The 24515-nt window shown below is 45.7% G+C and overlaps 1 protein-coding gene across 2 annotated transcripts in view; it reads right to left on the bottom strand.

Moving 5' to 3' along the window:
* Positions 1-137: 137 nt before the first annotated feature.
* The window catches only part of LOC133344219 (laminin subunit alpha-1-like), a 144982-nt gene continuing 120604 nt past the window's right edge, over positions 138-24515 (bottom strand). The window contains exons 48-63 of one of the 2 annotated variants that reach the window (XM_061554270.1): positions 23278-23402; positions 22400-22562; positions 21433-21577; positions 19383-19518; positions 18596-18716; positions 17212-17394; positions 15635-15780; positions 13148-13324; positions 11805-12033; positions 10011-10129; positions 9462-9645; positions 8114-8275; positions 7338-7494; positions 6028-6161; positions 3633-3882; positions 138-2714 (exon numbers count right to left, since the gene is read on the bottom strand). In XM_061554270.1, coding sequence (XP_061410254.1) covers positions 2554-2714; positions 3633-3882; positions 6028-6161; positions 7338-7494; positions 8114-8275; positions 9462-9645; positions 10011-10129; positions 11805-12033; positions 13148-13324; positions 15635-15780; positions 17212-17394; positions 18596-18716; positions 19383-19518; positions 21433-21577; positions 22400-22562; positions 23278-23402 — 2592 coding nt within the window. In that variant the 3' untranslated portion in view covers positions 138-2553. The remainder of the gene's footprint in view (positions 2715-3632; positions 3883-6027; positions 6162-7337; positions 7495-8113; positions 8276-9461; positions 9646-10010; positions 10130-11804; positions 12034-13147; positions 13325-15634; positions 15781-17211; positions 17395-18595; positions 18717-19382; positions 19519-21432; positions 21578-22399; positions 22563-23277; positions 23403-24515) is intronic. The other variant, XM_061554271.1, reaches the window with a different exon arrangement.

The following is a 24515-nucleotide window of genomic DNA, read 5'->3' as shown; positions in this document are numbered from 1 at the left end:
GTGTGTAGTCATCTTTTATTTGGGGAACATTTTGTAAAAAATAAAAAAATAAAAAATAAAAGTGTAATGTGAAAAGGTGAAGGCATATACGCCATATGCAACGGGTCTGCGCATAACAAAATCATTTGTGCGTTGAATTCGTGACAAGATGGTGTTTATTGACTAAATATGAAACTTGGTAACTAAAAGTAAAAAAACAAACCCCATAACGCACACACACACAGGAGATATGACGTGTAACAGTTCCATTTTGTTTGTAAAACACTGTTTAACAATGAACCTAAAAATGAAGGCTTCACAGAATATTGCGTTCAAGTCGTGATTATTTTGCACGTTAAAAGCACTGTTAAAACTAGTTAAGAAATAGCACCTTTCTCATAACATTAAAACATTCGAGTTGTAATGCACAATTTAAATGTGGCAATTTAAAACCACTGAAAAAAACCATCAGTATGGCTCGTAGCTCGAATATATGTTCAAAAAAATTGGCTCAACATAAAAAATGGCACACGTGTGCAGAGTTTAAACTTCCCACACAAAACTTGCACGTGAAGGATATGCATTGTAGGTTTAGACTTCTCCACATGGACCAAATCAATATATGAGCACCATACACACCACGTGCAGACCGGCCTGTTGAATGTCCCATTATTGTATTGTCCACCCACAAGTCTTAGATATTGTGCTGTGATCGTATATCCACACAAGGTGTTGTCTTTTTGCAAACATTTCCTAATTTGTCACCTGTTTCAGAGCCAATAAAATAGTAAGACGTATGGACGCATCTATACATTGTATTAAAAGAAGACACCATACACTTGTTAATGTGTGCGCGAAGATAAAGTACGAAACATTAAATTGTCAATCGCTGTTCATCCGTGATGTATTCTTATTTTGATCGTTCATCTCACAATGTTCACAAACAATGCAACAATGTTGTCGCTACAGATAGTCGACCGGCAGATCTTGTGAGGTGGGTTAAAGTATGTGGGCACTCCCATCTCTTCCCAGATGTCTGGTCGGTGTGGAAGAGTAGGCCAAATACCCTGGAGGAGGGGCTCTAGAGCTCCCCCTAGCACGGGCCTTTTCATCAGCAGTAGCTTCAAGAGCCGAATGGCTCACAGGGCTATACCAAATAAATGAATGAAACTGAAATTGAAAGCTTCAGCGATTGCAGGGCTGCATCTTCGCCTCCAGTTTGATAAAAAAAAATTGTGACTGCTGGCAGCCGTACTGCCAAACACAACATTGGAATTGGTCACACGATAGATGCAACGTGCAATTTGAACACGAGTTTTGGTGAAAATATTTGTATTCCAATTGGTTTAATTATTTAAATGTATTAAATATTTTTTACAGGATTGCCTATTTTATAACAAGTTAATTTGATTCCAATGTTGCATAATGTACCATTACAACCGTTTAGAAACTTTAGCGCAAATGCCATGGCATTGCATGTGATACTGTTAGCTGCATCACTTCATAATAATAATAGCTATGGCGCTACTATGGGGCAGCTTCTGTGATCGTAGAACACTGGACCGTCCATTTCCAAAACAATACATCATTGTGCAGGAACCTCTATCTGACTTAAAATAACAGTGTAATATAGTCTGCCAATTGGCAGCTTGAGTATGGTGGGATTAAGTTGTTCTACCCGAAATGTAAAAGATGAGACTTGTAACACCTCCAGATGACATATTCCATCCAGATACATAATCTTTGAGCACTGAATTGAGGTCGCGCCTTTGCTGCAGGATACTATGGTACCATTTCAATTGGAGGCGCCAGGTCTGAATGTGAAATTCAGCCAATACTGATAAGAAGGTTGACCAATAAATACCACGAGCAGTGTAACAGCAAATTGCTATAGGAGGCTGCAGGTGCTGTAAAACAAGTGTCAGTGCATTCTGGGGATGCTACAGTGTTCTGTGCACACGTGTGAATACTGTCATGTTTTTTTTTTACAATGTATTATTAAAAGGTTAAAAGAACACAAGAGGCAGTATGGAATGGCTGTCAGATTTCACTGCTGCTGAGCAAATGAGGCCGAGGAGATGATTATTTTCTATAACTATGCGAGCTGTGAGGGTCTACATTACTGTGCATGTGTATTAATTAATGCTACTGCATTGCAAAACAAAAATAACCTCTTGTCCTATGAAAAAAGAATTCCATAATATTCCAGTACAATTGTAAATACATCACCCGTAAGCAGGGTAAATGCACCCTCTTTGTATAAAACAATTAAAACGTTATTTTGTTTATTATGGGATTGTTTTAGAGCACCAAAACTTATTTTATTCTATGCTACATGATGCATTAGAGGTGGGTGTCAATTAAGAGCAAAATCAAAATTGAGTGAGATAATTTAGGAAACGGTTGGTTTTTCAGGCGTTATAAAATAGATCCAATCCATTTTCTCGACGAGTTTTCCCAGAAACAACCACCATCAAGCTTAATTTTGAACTTCTTTTTAAATAAAATGGATTGTTAAAAAAAAAAAAACACATAGCTGGGCTAGCATACATGCCCCACAGCCAGTCCACTTGCCTAGCTTTGAGCCGGACAGGAATGAGGCAGAACGCCCATCATGTCCGAGGCTTCTCCCAGGTGAATTTGCGGCTGGATTTGGTGGCTCTTCATGAAGCGAAGATTGCGAATGCAGCCCCGGAAAGGCACTTGGGTGGTAAGTGCATGCTGCTTCACTCCCTCTGCATTAGACAAGATATCAAGGCACATGTAAGTAAACCAAACAAACTGGAAATGTTTACACGGAACATGTAAAGTATGTTCTTCTTGGTTCTTTCGGTAAAGTCACGTAGAATGGGTATAACAAAATAATAAAAATAAAACATAATAAAATAATTCTCACGACGTTTAAATATACGCTGCCAAGCCTGGTGGTGTTCATTCAGATGCTGTCTTTCTGACAGACCTGTTCTTCACCTGAGGACGGCTGCTTGCGTTGTGGCCGAAACGTCGTGAGAATGATTTTATAATGTTTTATTTTTATTATTTTATTATTTCCATTCTATGTGACTTTACCGAAAGAACCAAGAAGATGAATCCCTGCAGTCACGAAAGCTTACAATCGAAATTCATGTAAAGTATGCTGTCATTTGACGTTAAATGTATGCAATCAATGCTTTTGCAACAGTGTAGAATCACAGGCGAGGATGTGCGGATGCATAAATTAGAATGTAGTGGGTTCTATCTTCAGTTTTCTAGAGGAGGCTGTCTCAGCAGTGGCATGAGCAAGACATTTCAGGGCTGAAACTTTACAGATTAATTTCCATTTACGATGTGTGGGTGGCATGCAGTGAGTGCAAATGTTGCCTTCCATACAAAATCGTTCACTCATGGTTCTATTGACCTGGGGTCAGGCATTCAAAAGGCACAGCAGCCAATACAAACTGTCAAACGTTTAAACATTGCAGGTCGTTGTATTTTCCAGGTAGTTATCGTGGAAGCAGAACATTTTTTTTCAAATAACGTGCGCACTCAGTTGAAATAACAACACCTGTGATCCATTAACTATTAAAAGAGAAAACAGAAAACTCAAAACAAACAAAAAAATCTGGGCCCATGGCGGTGGACCACCTGTGCCACCCCCCCTCCGAGTCACGTACCTCGGAAGCCGCCAACGTAGACGGGGTCATTCGTGTCGGCCGAGTTGGATTGGTGTGGACTGGCGGCCTCTGTTGCGGCTCCATCAACCTTCAGCACCAGGCGGTTCTTGAGCTTGCTGGCCTCCAAACGGTGCCAGTGGCCATCGCACAAGTGGCCGGCACCGGTGCCACCGGACCCTGCCTCCGCTGATGCCAGCGGGGAGAGCTCGGCTGAGAAGCGGCCAGCTCCGTTGTCTGCGTGGAATAGCACCTGGAGGACAGGATCATCAAAATGCACATTTCAGATGTGCGCCTCGTGTGACTGTGTGCGAACGAGGTGGCAGGCATTCCTCGTGTAATTATCTTACGTGTCCTTTATCAAAAAATGATGCACGAGAAAACATTAACTTCATTCGACGCTTTTTTTCTCCAAACAGCAACAAAGCCTGGAGCGTTTAAGCTTATTCTGCCAAGGCAGTGGCCAGAGCAGGTGGCCGGCCCAATTTGGACGGATGCTTGGCAGATAATTATTTAAAGTGCCTGGATAAATGCCAGGCATTGAAATAGAAGCCCTCCACACCCCACATCGCCAGCACAACCAACAACCACCAACCCCACCCCCACAATCCTAACATCCAATCCACTGAACTAAGCCTGGCACATTCATCACAAGGCCACAGGGCTGATCACACACAGCGGTGACTTAGAGCTAATTAAATTTGGACTGGATTGTTAATTATTTTTCTCGACTCTAAAAAGTGGTTTGGCTGCAAATGATATGTTTAATAATTTCAAAAGAAAGCATATGTGCTGCATACTGCCGTTATTTACGTGATGTTTATATACACGTGTACACATTAAATGCACTGCATATACAGTAATAATACGTCAACAAACAAAAGAGCATACACTCGTGAAAATCCTCCAGCACCTCCCCTGCCAATGCTTGTCCCATGTACGCATTCTTTCTTATGATAGCTCAACAAGTGTAATCCGCGTCTGGACATGAGAACAATGCTTGTCTGTTACGTATTAATGATCATAATTTCAAGCCTGCTTTGTCGCTCCACTGCAGATGAAGGCTTCGTCACACCATGGCGGCCATAGGAGTTGTTTAACCATACTTCACCACGTTGTGCAATGCAGGATGGAAAATCGGTGGAGAAATTTCGGGATTGGTTCAAATATAACTCATCATCGATGTGACTGGGAATTTAATTTTGGCCATTAAATTCATCGTGCAGTGCGCTGTTAAATGAATTATTTTGGGTATTTTGATGGATTAACATTACTGTTAATCCATCAAATATAAAACATTCTATTATCGTGACTGCAAACATCCAAGCTGTCGTACCTCCTATCAAGCTAGGCCAGCAGACAAGTGGGTGCAGAGCCCTAATACGGTTGAATCGAATATTAATAATAAGTAAAACACATCTATTGTGGCAGTGAGTGAATGCTAGACTGAGTGAACTCTCTACTCTCAGTTGTGCACATCTGACAGCGGTGGTAAACAATGCATGAAACAGACAGAACTTGTTCTCTCATGAGAATTAAGCCGTCACTTTTCATTGCAAAGTGACGGCTACCAAGAGGCAGACGAAACATTTAGAAGCATAAAAGTATGCACGCACCCATATGTATTACAGAAGTAATAGCAGTGTGCGCTAGTGCAGTGCACTTGAATATTGCACCACTGCCCCCCTGTGTAATGAACCTGGTGACCTAAGTTCAACTGCTGGCTATGGCTCACATCAGTTGTGGGTGATCGCTGCACTAGTCCTGTGCACCCCCCCTCCTCCTCCACCAACACACAGTGACCAGCATGGTGAAGTATGGTCAAACAACCCCAATGACCAAATGGCCAGGGAATGCCTTTATTTCAGGAGTAAATGAACAAATGGCTGATGGTCAAAGCTTGAAATTATTTTTGTCGGTACATTTATTTCAAGGATTGGTAAAACAGAGATGAATTGTAAGTCCGTCGTTAGGTCAGGACGACTTTTTTTGTTGTTGCTGCGAAGAAACTCATTCTTCACGTGCTTTGTCACCCCAAGTAGGACCCGCTAAATGGCATGCCTCTGAACGATAACGCTATTAGGAAAACCACGTCTCACTTGGACAATGCCGCCTATTGGCATTTATCATCGTTTACAACCTCTGCGAATAATTGCCTGGCAGTTCTCACAGGCAGGATTGATCATCTGCAACTTCTGCCGTGGTGTTCAGCACAGATGCCGAAGGGTTGATGTAGGGCGGGAGAATTGTGTGTCGTTATTTATTTTGTTTAACCAGGCGAGAGCTCAAAAGAGACCGGGATTGTCTCATTTGCAAGAGTCACCTGGGTCGCCGAAATGATAAAAAAGGAAGGAAACACGAGAAGAGCGCGCAAATGCAGGGAAGAAAGTGGTTTCACCTTTCCAGCGACCAGCTCGATGCCGACGGCATCCATGCGTGGGCTACTGATGGCCAGGAGCACCCCATCCAGCTGGGTCGTCCGGAACTCCAGCGAAATCTCCAGGTCCGTGCCCACGCGGTACCCTCCCGCCGCTGTGCGCAAAAACGAAGGTTAGCACTCATTGTTGCATACTTGTGTGACATACTTGTGTTCTATTTGTCTCTTATTCTTAGGTTTTTTCGGTAAAAGTCACGTAGGTAAAAAATTAAAATTAAGATACAGCTATCGTGCTGTGACGGTTCCACCTGAAGACGGAAGCTTGAGTTGCCTCCGAAACGTCGTGATTTTTATTTTATTTCTATTTTACTTTTATTAATTTAAATTTTTTTACCTACGTGACTTTACCGAAAAAATCTAAGAATATGAATCCTTGCAGTCACGAAAGCTTCAAATCTAGAATATTTGTCTCTTGTTGCATAGCTCCATGGAATTACCTTTTTTTTTACTTAGAAATTTTATTAAATATCCCAAACTCTCTGGAGTAGTTTCACCCCCACCCAACACGGTTTGGTTATTTCACCCACGCTCCGCTATTCAGCGAACGCTGCCGCGGTGTAATGGTTACACAACGGTAATCATCGATTAGTCGGTCACGTAAAGTGCGGGTAACTCCCGCCCCTTCTAAGATATCTGGCCAGCGTGGAAGAGTAGGCCAAAAATACCCTGTAGCGAAGCTCTCAAGAGCTCCCCCCCACTAGTTAAGGCCCTTCCGCCAGGAGTGGATTGATCAAGCAATTGCAGGGCTGCACCTATACCTTCGTTGCTGCTCAAGCCCCTCCCCTGCTTAGCACTTCACTCACTGCCGTCTCAGCTCCTGTACTTGCAAAAACAACTTCACTTAATCCCCACGAGTTACCCACACTCCTCACTCCACTTTCCCCACACCTAGCGCACTGCAGAGTGCCCCGCTCTCTTCCCCCACTGACCCACTCTCGTCTCACACATTCCACAACACTCTCACTGGACAGGCAGCCTTGCAATGCATCTCGAATCGACGACACGGCTGTTCATAGATTAAACGAAATTTCGATTTATTTTCCCCCCCTCTTCATGCTATTTCCATGGCTATTACAGAATCACCTGTACACACATCCTTGTACAGGCAGACGCACAGAGTTCATTTGCCCCCAAAATTAGAGCATTTTAAACTGAAGACTTATTTATGGGAGCTGTGTTGCCTGCTGCAACAGCACGCAAGCATGTCACAGGTCCACAAGGAAAGGGAAAAACGCACGCGCCATTGCCAATGTTTACACCGGCGAACGTACCTAGCATGGCATATCCCGTTCCCTGAAAGTAAAACCCAGGCTCCACGTTTTGATAGCAGCCCTCCACATGGTTCAGCGAAAACGTAGCTGGACTGAGGCTGTGCTTGGCACCGTTGAGTGAGAAGTCTCTGATGCATCCAGCCAAGCTGTGTGTGACCTGATAGACAATACAAACGTTCGTGCAAAGAGTGTCATTCGTACATTTTTTGGGCATGTGAAAATGCGTCGATGCATCGATTTAAATTCTTATGCTCAGAAGTTATTTCTTGCTTAAATGAAGAACTAAGGTGGTGGTCATCTGCTGTTTACATTCCTCGGCAAGTGGTGGAAATTCCTGTTCCTTGCGGTGGGGGTCTCTCTAGAGGTCAACCACCGTTGACTTTTCCACAAAATGGTACTCATCATTCATCCGCGGTCGATAAAATGTGCCGAGTCAACCCAATCCAGGATTTGGACTTGCGTGATAAGTAGATATGTAATAACGAATTTATTCCAATATATTCTTGCACTCATGATACATGTATCGATTGTGCATCTCCCACATTTTGGTCTAGAGGACATTGTTTTGCTTTGTTCAAAATGTGCGATATTCAACGGGTAAAATTTTACACATGCGACAAAGTACTGAAAGGGATATTCCTTTTGCTCTTTGGAGTTTTGATCACGGAGCACGTGCGCATGGCCTGCCAAAGAAGAAGGCTCCTTCCTTTTCAAGCCGCGAGCTTCACTGCCCACCACCACGTCTGCTTCAATCCCGCGCCGAAGGCCAAACGTACGTTGCCCAGTCGCTTGATGCCGGGTGCGCCAGCAGGGGCCCCGCCCAGGTAAAGCCTCTTCTCCACATCCAGGCTGGAGCTAACGCTGGGCAGCTTGGTGGTGGCGCGCTGCCGGGTGTCCACACTCAGATCCACCTTGCGCTTTCCGCGCTCGACCCTCAACTGCACGCACAAAGACAAAGGTCGCCCCGTGTAGCCTCAGCAGAGTGTCGGGGCAAGTGCTGTTCAGCGAGCGCCTATTAAGGCCGGCATGGCACGCGAGGGGGTGGGTGGCCAGCACCATGCCCGGCCGCCTTTGTCCCCCTCACGGCAATGTTTGCACATCACACCAGGTACTCATTTGAGGCTGAGCCAAGTTCAGCTAACCATCACTGGTGTTGACCATGAGTGGGAATATAACTCGGGTCGCCTGGTTAGTAGCACAGTGCGCTAACCACTGCGCCACCGCTCCACCACCAACAAGCACGCACACACAGGCACACAGGCAAGAGCAGAGTCACGGTTCAGAAAATCGCCTCGTTCGTGATCATCGTCGTCAGTGGCCTGTGTAGCTATCGATCGTGCGGCTGGAGGCACCTGCACCCGTGGCCCACGCTCCGCCGTGTCTCCGTTTAGATTGATATTCCAAACCTACGTGCGAGTTTTATTTGTTTGTATGTATATGTGTATTTTGAACGTATTTCACACCGTACGTAGCCAACCGTGCTAATTGGAGGTGCGGAGTGAAGGACAACAAACTGAACGTCAGAAGCAGTTCTAAAAAAGTGAGTTTTCAATCTACATTTATTTACTGTTTATTCACACGTGTCCAGTGTGATATTTGCAACCCAGAGCTCCCTTGAAGATGTTTTTCCATCTCCGTAGACTCTCTCACATGTCCAGGATTACTCAGTTACTTGTGTGTGTATATATACATACACACCAACAGTTTTATTTCTTTTTAAAAAATAATCCCCTTAAAGCACTTTTGAGAAAATGCAATGATCCCATTTTCAAGATTAATCTTGTGGGGAGGATATATTTTTGAGTGGAAATTTCTGTATAAATGATAAAAGGGAATTTATTTACTTTTTCAAAATAATCTACGATCAGTTTATACATTACACGCTAAGCCACACGGATCAATAACCTCCATTATTGAAGCTCAAACAGAATATAAGACTCTTGCAATGTGCCTTCTCAAGCCCTCATAACATTTAAACAAAACACTTGAAATGGGTGCACACCACTCGCTCGCTGAAGGAAATTAATGAGTGCATTTTTCTCTTTTACGCTAAATGCGGTGGTAATTTTACAAGTGTGTGTTAACAAAAAAAAACACGCGAAAAAAGATTATTGCAGCACTGACCGTATGCCAAGTTCCGTCGTTGATTAGTTGTGCCGCCGTGACCTTAATGACCCCTTTGCCCAAGTCAAAGGTGAACTGCGGGCGTCCACCAATCAGCTGCAACGCTGCGAGGTTGTTCGCACTCCCCATGTAGAGCACCAGCCCATCGCTCGCCAGTGTCCGCACGCTCAGCTGCAGCGCGAGCCTACACACACGCCGTCGCGCACCCCAAACAGAGCAAGCCTTTCCCACGGCAGCCTCCACTATCGGTGGAAGGGAGAGACTACATTTGTACAAAAAACTAAAATGCGCAAATCATCAGCGTGCACGTTGTCACAACTCATTTCCGAGAATGATCTGGTGGGTGCAAGAAAATCGTAATACGACGTTAAATTCGATGGTCTGCGAAGAAAAGTTGTGCAGGTTTTCTGTGAAGGCTACTTTAGTTTTTTTAAAGGTGGCAGGAAAAATTGCTGTTACACGAATGTAATGATTTCGGGCTTTGCAGTGCACCAACAGCACAACCCCATTGTACACACAGGGCTGTTGTGCGGAGACAAAGGGGCTGACCTGCGTTTCACCGTGTCCCTGTCGAAGGTCAGAACGGCATGGCTGTCCTTCTTCAGGCCGAATTGCAGACTGTTGGCTTCGAGAGAAGCCGCAGCTTCGACAGCGCACCGCACCGGCATCTGGAAGAGACGCCCATGCGTCGATAGAAATGACCCTGATTAACCCAGAAAAGCCTCGCCGGGTCTCGCGACACCTTCATCAATTCCGATGCTGTACTTGGATCCCACATTGCAATGTTTAATAAGTAAATTCATTATTTGGTGATTCTGCATTGGCAGTGTTGATACACAGCCAAAATAAACCAAAAAACCTCACATTCATAAATTACACTGCCTCTTACATGGGAAAAACATATAGCATAGGCGATTCTTTGCGCAATGACCCTTCGTCATAGCACATGGAAAGTATAATTTTTGAAATTCATTTGTTATTTCACAGTAAAATAATAGTCATAATTTCCAGCCGTTTTTCAATGAATTACTGGCTGAAAACCACATTCTGTGTCGGTCATGGAGATGTCGGGCTATGCAGCACTTCACCACACTGGTCAGTGTGGTTTGGTGAAGGGAGGGGGGCCCTTTATCAATTCAGATATCATTTGCCACCGATGTTAGCTGTGGCTGGGAAGCAAACTCAGATTAGGTGGATTCATATATTCATAGTGTAGCTCACTAATGCATTACCACTCCACTCTATTTACATAATAGTACTTATCTCTCGAATGCTATTGATGCAGTGGAGTGCTTGATTTATTGCATATTGCATCAGCATTTATGTTAAAGTATTTTTGGTTATTAGCTTTCTAATTAGTGTTCATATTAAACATGAAACGTTGCAAAACAAAGCTTGGTTTTTTGGATGGTAATTTTAATTAAAATGTTACTTCCACGCATCACTATAATGAAATGCTAATTGTTCATTCCCATACCACAAATAGCAGAATAATATATTCTAGCTGGCTCGTGCAGATTTAATGTGCTCAGAAGATGTACGTATTTAACTTGGTTGTGACTAATATATAAACCACAATGAGGACTAATTTTGTAACATTTTAAGTCGTACTTTAATAACAAGGCAATGGAAACGCAAAGTCTGAAGACACATGCCGTGCACAGTGAGTGGGAGCATGCTCCAAGGGCTGCACAAATAAACTTCAATTTCTAAACACAAACACGTTCCACTTAGTAATTGCCTACATGAGGGCACATTAAAGATAAAACAACAACAGTGTTTCTTTTAACTTTGCTTACATGGTAATCAGCCATTAATTTCGCTTTATTAGAACACTTCAGAGTTTTACTTTGGGAATTAGCACATATAAAAATACTGCGAAGCTCAGTGTGATCTTTGAAGCTGTTCACGCCATGCAAGAGTTGTTTGTTGAGCTCAACGATTGAACTTAATTGTCACATGACCTTCCAACAGTCATTGTCTGCGTGCTTCCAATGAGACAATTGCCTATATTTTTGTCATCCCTGTAGCTGCAGGAGGTGGCTCACAGCTCAACTAGGGCTGCAGAAACCCTGTCGGTGTCTCATTCACACTCTGTTCAACCACCACACTGCAAGCAGAAACTATTATTTTCTGCCTCGTTGCTCACACTTCTCGACTGTGAATTTCCCTCTTTTTGCCAAGTTCCGATAGCCACGTCGACTTAAAGAAACAATCGGATCCTCATCTTTCACGCATTTTGAAGTGCCGTTTGTCGCAGCGCGCTCGGCTGTTTTGTGGCCTCCAGGACAAACTTTTCGAATGCATGGCGCGTGCACGACCAATGGACTGATTTCGGCGTACTTGAGCTGTGGTGCTGGCGGGCTTGTTTGGAGCAGCATGAGGAGGAGGAGTGGGTAAGCCTCTGCCGGGCTGGGGCCTGTTCAGCGCAGGGACCACTACCGCCCGCCCGGAGCCCCCCCCGGCCTTCCTCCCCGTGGGCTGCATCGTCGCCCTCCACTGCGGCTCCGATGTCCGACACCGCCCGATGTCCACGTTGTCGAAGTTTAGAGAGTGGGCAAAGTCTTGCAGCCTGCATGACGCCCAAGATGGGGGGAGGGGGGGGGGGAGGAAACGGGAGCTGCGATGATCGCGCCGCTGCTGCTGCCGCTGCTGCTGCTGCTGTGGCCACGGCTGTGTGCTGTCGCGAGCAGCTGCGGCACATTTGGACCGGGAGAAAAAGTATCGTGGCCTTTCCTCCCCGGGGAGCTTAAGTAGCCATGCAACGAGGCTACATCACTCCTACCTTATCTCCCCCACCCCCCCCCAACCAACCCTTTCTCGTGCTCCACGCCTCCGCAGTTAATCACGTTCTCAGGAAAGGTCTGCACTGTTACAGCGATGCATAACAATGCACGTTCGGGCCGTTTGTCAGATTATTTGCGGTGTTACTTTTTCGAGCTTTTAAAGGGTAAATGAGCAACCCCTCCCCCACCCCCCACTGCCCCCCCCCCCACCACTGCCCCCCAAAAAAGTGTACGTTCAGAAGAAAAATAATGTAATCATAATGTAAACTGCAAGTGGTATTTCCGAATAACCACACCACAATGGATGCCAAGGCGATTGAACGTAAACACAGTGCACATTAAACGTTACGCGTATTGCCCACCCTTGACAATAAAAACCAACGTGAACATAAGAAACCCATCATTAAAATCCATCAGGAGCCAAATATCGTTTACTGCGGCCATTTGGATTAAAAACGCGCAGCTTTTTCAATTATTTACGCACACCACTTCAGCAAGAAGGGCCTCCACCTATGAGCGGGAGCTCTTAGAGAGAGCCTCATCAGAGGGCATTTGGCCTCATCTTCCACGCTGGCGAAACGTCTTGGAAGGGGTTGGAGTACCCACACTTTACCCCACCAATGTGACCTGCCGATCAACTAACTGTGCTTGATGGGTGGACCCATGCGTTGCTGGGTGGGGGCATTAAAAAACAATACCGATGTTTCACCCCCTTTGCTGGGAGATTGAACCGGTGACCTCTGGATTGCAAGTCCAGCATGCTAACCATTATACACCACGGGCATGGCTTTTAAACAAAAGCAAAACATTATAGGAATTGTACAACACGTGAAATGGATGACCCGCTTTAGTGAAAGCTACCACCCGCCCATGGCCGAGTGTCCCGGGGTGGTTGCTCACACTCCATTGACGATGATGTTCTGCACACAGCCCGTGTATGTGTGCACTGGGACACTGCTGGGAGGGCTGTATCCGGCCGACGTCCCTCCCACGAACAACCTGGCCACCGTGATCTCTCCGTCGCTGCCCAGATTTGCGTCCCGGGACGGGCTGTCGTCCACCGACATGCGCACCACCCTGCCCACGCGGAACACATTCGGGTTAGCCGGTGCGTGCTCATGTCCCCTGCTTGCGTGCGTGCGTGCACACTTGTGTGTTTGCGGGTGTGCAAATTGATTACCCATGGGGAGGATGGGCTCGCAGTTATTCAACTGCACCGCACTCCATAAAACCTTAACCCGACTCTCGGTTGCGTAATGCAGCGCATTACGGTGGGTATTGAGAGAGCATTAGCTGGAAATGGAGGCAATTATACTCGCGGGACATTTGGAAAGTTACAACAAAAAAATTATGGCTAGTGTTTCCCCAGCCAGCCCTCTAACATTATCCTAATTACGATGATTATGCGCAAGCCATATTATTAATATATATACTCTTAGACTGTAAAAGAAATACAGGCAAAGCTAGCCCTTTGCGGCATGTAACTGCATCGGCGTTGAGTTTTGCAAAATAATGGTGCACCCCTTTGCGCACCCCCAGTCTCCCCCTCCCCCTTGCCTTTACCTATTCCCTGTGGAAAACCTAGAGGCGGTTTCCATTACCCAATAACGCCTGCACAAACAAACGGAGCGCTGCCTGCCTGCGAAAGAACACTGCCTCCACTGGAGTGAGTGGGGTGCAGCCATGCTCAAGCTTCCAGGTTTGTCCCATGATGAGGGTTGGCGGATCACGCAAATTCACGGAATTCCCGTGGGCACAGAGGTCGACATCTCCTGGCTTGCCGAGGTATGGCAGTACAGCAAGTGGATTCATTTACGTCCCTACACGGGATTGATTGTCACCCTACTACACCCAGATTATTATTAATCTGGGTGCAGTAGGAGTTGGCCAAATATCGCAGTATAGGATGACAGAGCTTTGGCAATTGTTGGTTTTTGTTCTGGCTGGGTATTGGCACGCCGACGATTGTGAATGACAACTGCGTGTTGCTACATGTTCTAAAATGAATAAACGGTTCTCATACCACTTTGGCATTGAGCGATTCACCTCAGCAGCTCAATGAGTTGTAATAATGTGGGCCTCATGCTTCAACTCACGGAGATCTAATAAATTACAATTTTACTCCGTTTCATAACGCCTGGGTTTGGATTTTCTATCTCATGAATTACGTCCGGTTTGTTCTGAGTCATTGTTTAATGAGTGTCAAGGTAATATTGGCACGTAAGTTGCATAACCTGTGCATACATAGTAAACCCATTGATATGGGGTTAGGATTCAAGGAAAACACAAATAATCTTATTTTTTTCATATGTTCTGTCTGTCTAAAGCATCATCTATCCTCGCATATTTGTTTTGCTTGTTTCCAGTTGTTTGTTTTCTATCAGCATAACCATAACACTTGCACAAAACCTCTACATCAATTATAAAGCACTGCTTTGTAGACACACAAATGACTGCGTGTATCGCCAGCACAACAATCTATGGGAATCGCTGAACCGCTGCATCCTTGCTGCCCAATCTTCTTCTTCTTCTTCCACGCGTTTGTCCCACTCATGTGGGGGTCTCTGCTACGCCTTGCCAACCTTCTCCATGCTGCCCTTTCCTGGGCGATCTCTCTTTCTGCTCCTCGGGCATTGGGCAGCATCACTGCTCCCAATTGCCCTCTACTGTTACAATCCTCCTCGTCCGTTTGGGCTGTCGGGGCATAACCGTTTCCTTCAGTAAAATCCGCTTGCAGTTGTCTCACCACTTTACTTCTCTGTCCGACGCTGCGTCTTCCAACGTTTGACGCTTGATGTTACTACGGCTACTCGCATCGTAATGTTTTTATTTGCACGTGGAAACAGCACGGTGTTCTGTGCTTTTACTCAATGGTGTCCTGGAAACGCATAATGAGTTTTGTATAGAATATTGCCTTTGTGGTGAACGCATCCCCATAGTTTAGATCGAGTGCTCTTGCCAATGGCATCGGTTAAAGCCGGCAACATTTGATTAACAAGCTTGAGTCTGCTGATGAGACCCCAGAAGATTGAAACCGGTTCGGAGTTTGCTTGCTGGTCTGAAAAGCCAACAGGGCAATGACCCTACATTACGGTAAAAAAAAAACACAGAGACAAACAGAATCAGGATACACGGGATAAACACATCCACAGTAAACAGATGGAACTATCGGAGCCCCCAGGTGTGATCTTGGATACTTACAAAGGCATAAGAAAAAGAACAAAAAAACTAGGAGAGAAATACGTTCATCTACATGTGGAGACAGTACAGAGTTGCGCTTGTATCCATCACTTTACCCACGCTGCTGCACAGTCACGCAAAAAGAGTTTGAACTCGGTCGTCTCATCCACGATCGATCGACCGGTCCCACGCGCCGGTACCACTCACCGCTGCCGCCTGCTGACAACCACCGCGTGCTCCCTGCCATCGCTGTAGGAACCGCCCGTTGACTTCTTGACGATCTTGCGCGTGGCATCGCCGGTGCTGAACAGCACCTCCAGGTTCCCGTCGAGGAGGTACACGGCGTAGTAAGGCTGCAAACGCAGTGGGGGGAGGGGGGCGGGGGGTCAGAAAGGTCTGTTGTGTAAATATCACAAAACTAGACGCACTTAGATTTCGATTTAAATTTCATATTCTCGGTAAAGTCACATAGAATGGAAATAATAGCATAATAAAAATAAAACATAATTGTGGCGGAAACGTCGTGAGAATTATTTTATGTTTTATTTTTATTATTTTATTATTTCCATTCTACGTGACTTTACCGAAAGAACCAAGAAGATAGACGCACTTAAATCTCGACTTAAAGCTTTCGTGACTGCAGAAATTCATATTCTTTGGGTCTTTCGGTAAAGTCACGTAGATAAGTATAAAACAGTGTGCATTCAGTGGCTTTCCCCCCCTCTTTCCTCCTGATGACGATCGCTTGCGTTGTGATCGAAACGTCGTAGTTTTTTGTTTATTTTATTTTTATTTCTTGACTTTCGTGACTGCAGGAATTCATAAGTGACTTTACCGAAAGACCCAAAGAATAGACGCACTTAGCCGGCTTCTCTGCCAACACTGTCCTCTTGTGGTTATCCGTGGATATGCACACAGTGAGCAACTGAACGCGGGCAGACTGCGCGTTTCTGTTAAAGAGTGTGTGCAGGGCATGGGCAGTGGAAGCTGATGCATGGACATATTTAAATGAAAACCGTCGTCAACATCAGCCATCTTGATAATTGTTTTTTTACCCTTCTATCTGGCAACAAAACTGACACCTTTTTTTACAAGGAGTCATGTTTGCATAGACCACAATACCTGCAGCCATAATGCAAGCAAAAAACATAACTCTGATAATGTGCGCCTTTTGGCGTCATCTGGTCAAACCCATGTGAGACTAGGCTCTAAGGAAAGCTGTCTCGGGTGTGGACAAATCAACTTCAAGGACAGTGCACATTATCAGAGTTATGTGTTTTGTTTGCATTATGACTGCAGGTATTGTGGTCTATGCAAACATGACTCCTTGTAAAAAAAGGTGTCAGTTTTGTTGCCAGATAGAAGGGTAAAAAAACAATTATCATATTTTTTACTGCCAAATGAGGTTCCAATGGTGTATCAGCCATCTTATTCCCCGCTGTTGTTGCCATCTGTTTATAGTCTCACGGTGCCACACAATTCACGTGGCTCCGGCACACAGGCTCACTTCATTGCTCCCTGCTCCGAAGTTGACGTCATTCCGGTTGTGCTCACTCACACGTGGTCGCGAAGCCCTGACGTCGAATCGAACCAACGACCTCTCGATTGCAAATCCAGCTTGCTTGCCATCGCACCACAGAATTCCTCTCTGCCACGCAGTTTGAATTCGCTCGATGTGCGGAAGCATCCCCGCAAGGATCTGTATATTTGTCGACAAGTCAGGCCCACGACGACAGGGGGCGGAGCACGCGCAGGGACACGGGGGGGGAGGGGGGGTGACTCACCACGCCGCTCTGCCTCCGCTTGCGGACGACTCTCGGCGACTGCTCCCCGGCTGCGTGAAGCAGAAGACCCGAAGCGTTAGTCGAGGAGAAGGAGAAGGAGATCTCGGATGAGGGCGGAAGAGACGCGGTGGTTGCCGGCAGCTCCACGAACCCGGGCGACTCTATGCTCACCATGTGAACGTGCTGCACACAGGTGACAGAGAAGCAGCCGTCAGTGTTGGCACCGTCGTCGTCATCTTTGCGAGCAGCAGCATGGACAATAAGACTGGAGGTGGCTCAAGAGTCAGCGGGCACGGGGATCCTGGGTCATGTGACTAAATTGGGTGGCGACTTCGTGACGTCGATTAGTGCCGGGATGATTAGTCGACTAAGTCAGTTGCAATTGACAAATTGCCAAATCAAATACTTCTTGTTTTTGTGGTCAGTTACTCGGGGGGGCTCCGTTTAAAAACGGTGGTCCCTCGTACAAGCCACATGGCGGGAGATAAGGGAATCGAAACCTCCCGTCCAGCGTCACACGTGGGAACAGTGGCGAGACTTCCACCCCCAAAATATTTTCTTATCCGATTAGTCCAATCATCGAACTGATAGTCGGGAGAGTAATCGATAATTTAAACATTTGTATAGCCCAACTATGATCTCAATCCAGTCATCAAATTGCCTCGCGCAAAAAAACTACGCCTCGACATTGAAATTGGAATTTGCACTTGATTTTTCGGCTCAATTCCATTTTCTTTCATTAACAATGTGGGCTCGTCTGCCCCATGGCAGACTGACGTCTCTAAAGCAGGGTTTGGTGGGAAAATGCTGCCGCCTAAGGTGGATAAGAAGATGTCACTGGAAGGGACCTCAAGTGGGATATGTGGTTATCATCTTCCACATGTTGAATTTCTAAAGGAAGATGATGCATACTGCATCATGTGTGAGGTTTTTTTTAACAGACTTTTTTTTATCTCATGACGGGGACAGTGCAGTGAAGTCATGCTAAATGTGATTTTTTTAAAAATCAAAGTTATGCTCTATATTTGTAGGTACTGTAGAAACTTGAAAAATCATCATGTTTACTCTAAATGACAATTGCATGAAATTCTTCTCAACGCATTAGCAATTTCGAGAGGATCGCACGTGCAACAACTACACATGTTGAACTCCTTGTTCAACATGTATAGTCCATCAGCCCCACTGGCTTTCCGGACCAATATTATGAAGCAGCATTTTGTTGAAGCGAGAAAAACTCAGGTGGTGGCGTCAGCAGAGTCGGCCTTTTCGGATGGCCAGACGTTGTCGGCACGAGCTCTCCGTGTAAGCCACGGGGCCCTCCCTCAATGCGCAAAAGCAAAAAAAGACAACACAACATGCACGTGTGAAGAGACGGCTCCGTCACCTCGAGTGAGCAGCCCTTTTTAACCCCAATGGAGTTCTTAAAGGTGAGCAGGTTGAAGTAGCTGCGTGAGATCTCCACACCCTTTATGCATCCGGTGAACGTTCGGCTCTTCACCTCGCCCCTGTGAGCACAGCAGCGGTCAGTCGCAGTGAGAAATCCGTGCAGCAGCAGCAGGAGCAGCAGCCGCAGCAGCAGCAGCAGCCGCAACAGCAGCTTTTTGCAACTTAATATATGCATCTTCTTGGTTCTTTCGGTAAAGTCACGTAGAAGGGAAGTAATAAAATAATAAAAATAAAACATAATAAAATAATATAATATAGTAATATATTTTTATTATTTTATTACTTCCCTTCTACGTGACTTTACCGAAAGAACCAAGAAGATTAATCCCTGCAGTCACGAAAGCTTTAAATCGAAATTTAATATATGCAACACATTTAAAAACCCATTGGCCAAACCTTTTATCCCCCCCCTCGCTTTGCCAATGACATTTTTTCACGCGATAAACGTTCCCACTTCCCTTTCATGTATGTCACTACTCAAATTTATCTCCCCGTGCACCTTTAAAATAAAGAGCAGGCACAAAGCCTGGTATGCTAAATAGGCTAAAGATGGAATTTTTTAAAATATATATAAAGACCTTGGAGGCATAGTCGTGTCCCGAAAGTATTGTTCGCGGCTGCAAAAAATAGCTCACCACTGCCAATCTCCCATCGCTGTGAAGGAAATTACGGGGCCCGAAATTTGACAGCCCTATTAATGCCACAGGGGGACCTTGCTTACATACCTGGGTAGAACCCCTTCGGGGAGCCCGCCAAAGTAAATGAGATCCATGGAGGAGAGATTGAGACCTCCCGAAGCGCCCTGCGACCTGCTCTTCTTGTTCACCACGTTGCGAGCTTCGTCCTCAACGATCAGCGTGCCTGTTCGACACACGCACCCACCAAACAACAAGTGGTCAAAGAAGAGGCCTTTCGCGCCGTGACGCTTGCAGGCAGGAGACGACACGAGCATCGACCCAACCCACACGCTACGCCGGAGCTTCCAATTGGCAGCAAAGCTGAAGCCGTTCCGGCCTTCATTAGGTGCTCCATTAACGGCACTCGTCCCAACAGTCTGTTGAGGCTATACTGGGGGATCTTGGTGTGCGTTTGTGGGTGGGAAGTGTGGGGAGCAGATGTGGAGTTGTTCGCGCAGTGCAGCATGAACCCAGTGACCTTGGTACGATTCCCAGATATGGAAAACATCAGCAGTGATATCATAACCGGTTCTGGACATCCCCTAAGTGTTCTTCCCCCACACCTGCGATTATCACAGTTGGCTAGATACGATGCGAAAGAAGTTCAACATACATGCATTAGCCGACTAACAGGAAATAACACAAAATCACAAGGCATGGCAATCATGTATATGTGTATACGCTTATTCCGCCCCTAACCTCCAGGATCCATCAATGGACCACTAAATGTGCTGGCACAATTCCAGAGCCAATAATAGAGGTTTGGCGATGCATTGATTAATAGAGAAATATGGAGCAAAATTGATTGGAGAAATATCGATGCTGAAGCCCGCAAAACATGCATCAAATTGCGTACTTGAGAATTGGTGTTTTCTCCTTCTTCTTTTAATGTTGTACACAATGGGTTAACGTCACACGAGCAGCCGCGACATTGGTCTACAATATAAAGTAATTAATTTGTTATTGAATAGCGACTTTTTGAATCATAAAGTCATCATCACTATGGGGACCTCATTTGCCAGTAAAAATATGATAATGGGTTTTTTACCCTTCTATCTGGCAACAGATGCTTGCCCCGAGCTCTCATACTCTGATGGTGCATTGTCCTTGAGTTGTGCGCCTTTTGGCGTCATCTGGTCCAACCCATATGAGACTAGGCTCGAAGGAAAGCTGTCTCGGGTGTGGACCAATCAACTTCAAGGACAGTGCACATTATCAGAGTTATGTTCTTTTGTTTGTATTATGACTGCAGGTATTGCGGTCTATGCAAACATGACTCCTTGCAAAAAGGTGTCAGTTTTGTTGCCAGATAGAAGGGTAAAAAACCAATTATCATAAAGTCATCATGTTTAGCTCTCCAATGTGTTTTCAGGTTTGTACCGCGCATTGTACGGCACGATATCTGACCTTTCGCTCCACGTGCTGGCAGCTTCGTTTGGAACGGCACAACCGCAAAAAGCCAAGGGCAGTATCGTGTCACCACATTTCACAAAATGCAGGTTTTTTCCCTCGCTTTACGTGGGTTCGTTTTGCGCGACCCATTTCTACCCAAAATGATCTCCGCTATGCGGTTTGAATTCGTCTTCTTGGTTCTTTCGGTAAAGTCAAGTAGAAGGGAAGTAATAAAATAATCAAAATATAACATAATAAAATAATTCTCACGACGTTTCGGCTACAACGCAAGCAGCCGTCTTCAGCTGAAGAATGAAACACTGCCATTCTTCACGTGAAGACGGCTGCTTGCGTTGTAGCCGAAACGTCATGAGAATTATTTTATTATGTTTAATTTTATTATTTTATTACTTCCCTTCTACGTGACTTTACCGAAAGAACCAAGAAGATGAATCCCTGCAGTCACGAAAGCTTTCAATCGAGGTTTGAATTTGCTCAAAGCGCGGCTATGCGTTCGGACGCGGGACAACGTCGTTGAGCGTGTACTGGATGTACTGTGCGTGCGCTACTCGGCAGGCAGCGGTCTCCTCGTCCGGTTTCGCTTTGTGCGCGCCGATTCTTTGAAACGCATCGGCGTTTCCAAAAAACGCGGGATGCGCAGACGTGAGCGACGGGCGTGTTTGGCGAGCGCCACCCGCGGTCGCACCCATCTGTTTGCTGCGCGAGAACTTGAGGCTCCTCCAGTTGCCGTCGTTGTGCTTGTTGTCGCTGGTCACGTTCCCTGGTCCACTGCCCAGGTCGTACCACACGCGCACCTGCCCGTTCACCAGCTCGATGGACAAGAAGTCCTTCTGTGGCACACAGCAGTGCCAGGAGAGCAACGTTTATTATTTTAGTATTTTTTTTAATTCACACGCGTTACGTCACAGCTCATCACCTTACAGAAATATGCGCAAGAGTGCAGAAGCGTGGTCACCACATACACGCCTTTATATAAGGAACGAAACAGGTGGACTTCTCCACAAATCTGGCTGTCGCCTGATGAGGCTGGTTGTAATTACTGGCAAAACATCACTGTACTCAGATTGTATATGTTGTAGCTTGGCTCTCCAACACACCGGTGTGCTGTACTAGTGACAAATTGGCACATTCTGTTTACATGACAACCCTTACTAGTTGGCTGTGTCGGGTGGTGGTGGGTTTTAACGACACATTTATATTTTTACGCGATCTAACCAAAAAAAGAAACCTCTGTTATGGATGATATTGGTCGCGAAAGCCTGCTGCTACGCATTCAACTGACAATTGCGTTACAATTTAAAACAGGCTCACTTGTAAGCAATTACAAATTTCTCGGGAGTTGTTCATAGAAAATCAACGGTAATTATGATACTGGAGATGGCATTAACATTGAACACGGGTGATTTGGGCATTCACGTAACTTAACAACGATTATGAAGAATAAAGCCAAAAACATATTTGTGACTACCGCACCACATCACAATGCTATTTCTAACACGTGTAAAAGTGACAACTAACGCACGTCATTTATAACGATGCAAACATTTCATTCATCTGCCCCATCCCTCAACCCTCATCAGCTGCCCATCATTAATCCAGGGAGGGCAATATGTGTGTGGGAGCGGTCCCCCAAATGGTGGACAGCGGCTTGCCTTGTCAGCGGTGGCCAAGTACATGAGCAGAGCGTTGGGGGAGAAGGTGCGGAACTTGAAGGTGATGATGGAGACTTCGGAGTTCCAGCGGATTGGCCGGTCCACCGGCACGAAGCCCTCGCCGTCAAACTGTGTGGAGACCTCTGTTTCGGCTGCCTGGGGACTGCGATACAAAGGCAGCATGAGTCGGGAAGCATGACCATAAGACGGGAGCATGGCCATGACTGGGTTGATGATGACAACTACATGGGTGAAGCGTGGCGGCGGGGGGCAATGCGTTTCGTGTCAATAATGACAATGTAGATACATCTTCTTGGTTCTTTCGGTAAAGTCATGTAGAAGGGAAATAATAAAATAATAAAAATAAAACATAATAAAATAATTCTCACGACGTTTCGGCCACAACGCAAGCAGCCGTCTTCAGGTGGAGAACAGGTCTGTCGAGGAGACAGACTCAAGTGAAGACAGACTCTGTCTCCTCGACAGACCTGTTCTTCACCTGAGGACGGCTGCTTGCGTTGTGGCCGAAACGTCATAAGATTTATTTTATTATGTTTTATTTTTATTATTTTATTATTTCCCTTCTACGTGCCTTTACCGAAAGAACCAAGAAGATGAATCCCTGCAGTCACGAAAGCTTTAAATCGAAATGTAGATACATCTCACGCTGTGAATGCCAATACGATCATCAATTGTCACATCAATCATCAGCCATGGTCAATTCACTGCGGGATGACGACCTCTCTTAGCCACTGTCACCCCTCATGATCCTACAACGTAATCATTTTTATTCCATCTCCGCCGTGGAAGGTCTCTCAGACGCACTCCATTCATTGGCTGACACTCCGACCCTCATTGTTGAACGTTGGCAGCCTTACCTGATCTCACAGCCACCACAAGTTCCTTCCATCTCACGGAAGTTCCACAAGCCGACCGAGCGGCCATCCAGGAATGCCTCTCCCATGCAGCCCTTGAATGAGGTGGCCTTCACCGAATCGGCCTTCTGGCAGCAGGGGAAACAACTGTATCAGCATCATTACAGTGTCATCTTGGTTGTATGTGTCTGTGTGGTTGTCTGTGTGTGTGCACTTGCTCCGAACCCAGTGATCCAAATTAAATTCCTGCTCATGGCCAAAACCAGTGATGATTATCTGAACCGGTCTTGGGCCTCTCCTAGGTCAGGTCAGCCTCAATTGACTACCTGGTGTGGTGTGTAAAAACATCGCCATAAGGGAGACGAAGGCAGCCGGGAGTGGTGCTGGACACCCACCCCTCGCGTGGCGCTCAGGCCTTCATAGTTGCTCAATAACAGCACTTGCCCCAACAGCCTGTCAAGCCTTTACGGGGGATCTTTGTCTTTTTTTGTGCATTTGTCGGTGCGAAGTGCGGGGAGCAGATGCGGAGTGGTTCGCGTGGTGCGGCATGAACCCGGTGACCTAGATTCAATTTCCAGACACGGCAAACGCCAGCGGTAAGTGATATCATAAGCGGTGCTGGGCATCCCCTAAGTGGCCTCAGCCTTAAAATTACCACCTGGTGAGGTGCGTAACAAAATATCAACGTCTGTGGAGACAAATGTGGCCAGACATGGTGCTGGCCACACCGCCCCGTCATTTTTTTTTCATGAGGGATTTGAGAGCCGCTCGCCGACAATATTTGCCTCATCATGAGGCCTCCTTTGCCAATACCAAAATATAATAATAGGTTTTTTTCGGGAACAAAACCTTTTTACAAGGAAACATGTTTACATTAACCACGATAGAGACGAGGCTCTAAGGAAAGCTGTCTCTGGTGTGGACCAATCAATTTCAAGGACAATGCATACGTTATCAGAGTGTGTTTTTTGTTTGCATTCTGACTGCAGGTATTGTGGTAAAGGTGAACATACTCTTAGTTTTTTCGGTAAAGTCACGTAGGTAAAAAATAAAAGTAATAAAAGTAAAATAAAAATAAAAAATCACGACGTTTCGGAGGTAACACAAGCTTTCCGTCTTCAGCTGAAACCGTCACAGCACGATTACTTGATATAGCAATTACTTGATACAGCAATCGTGCTGTGACGGTTCCACCTGAAGACGGAAGCTTGTGTTGCCTCCGACACGTCGTGATTTTTTTT

The sequence above is a fragment of the Lethenteron reissneri genome, chromosome 19, assembly GCF_015708825.2.
Source record: "Lethenteron reissneri isolate LAM-NWPU_2019-01 chromosome 19, ASM1570882v1, whole genome shotgun sequence".
NCBI classification, from domain to species: domain Eukaryota; kingdom Metazoa; phylum Chordata; class Hyperoartia; order Petromyzontiformes; family Petromyzontidae; genus Lethenteron; species Lethenteron reissneri.
The sequence above is the reverse complement of the archived record's forward strand: the minus strand, read 5'-3'. Positions and strand labels throughout refer to the sequence as shown.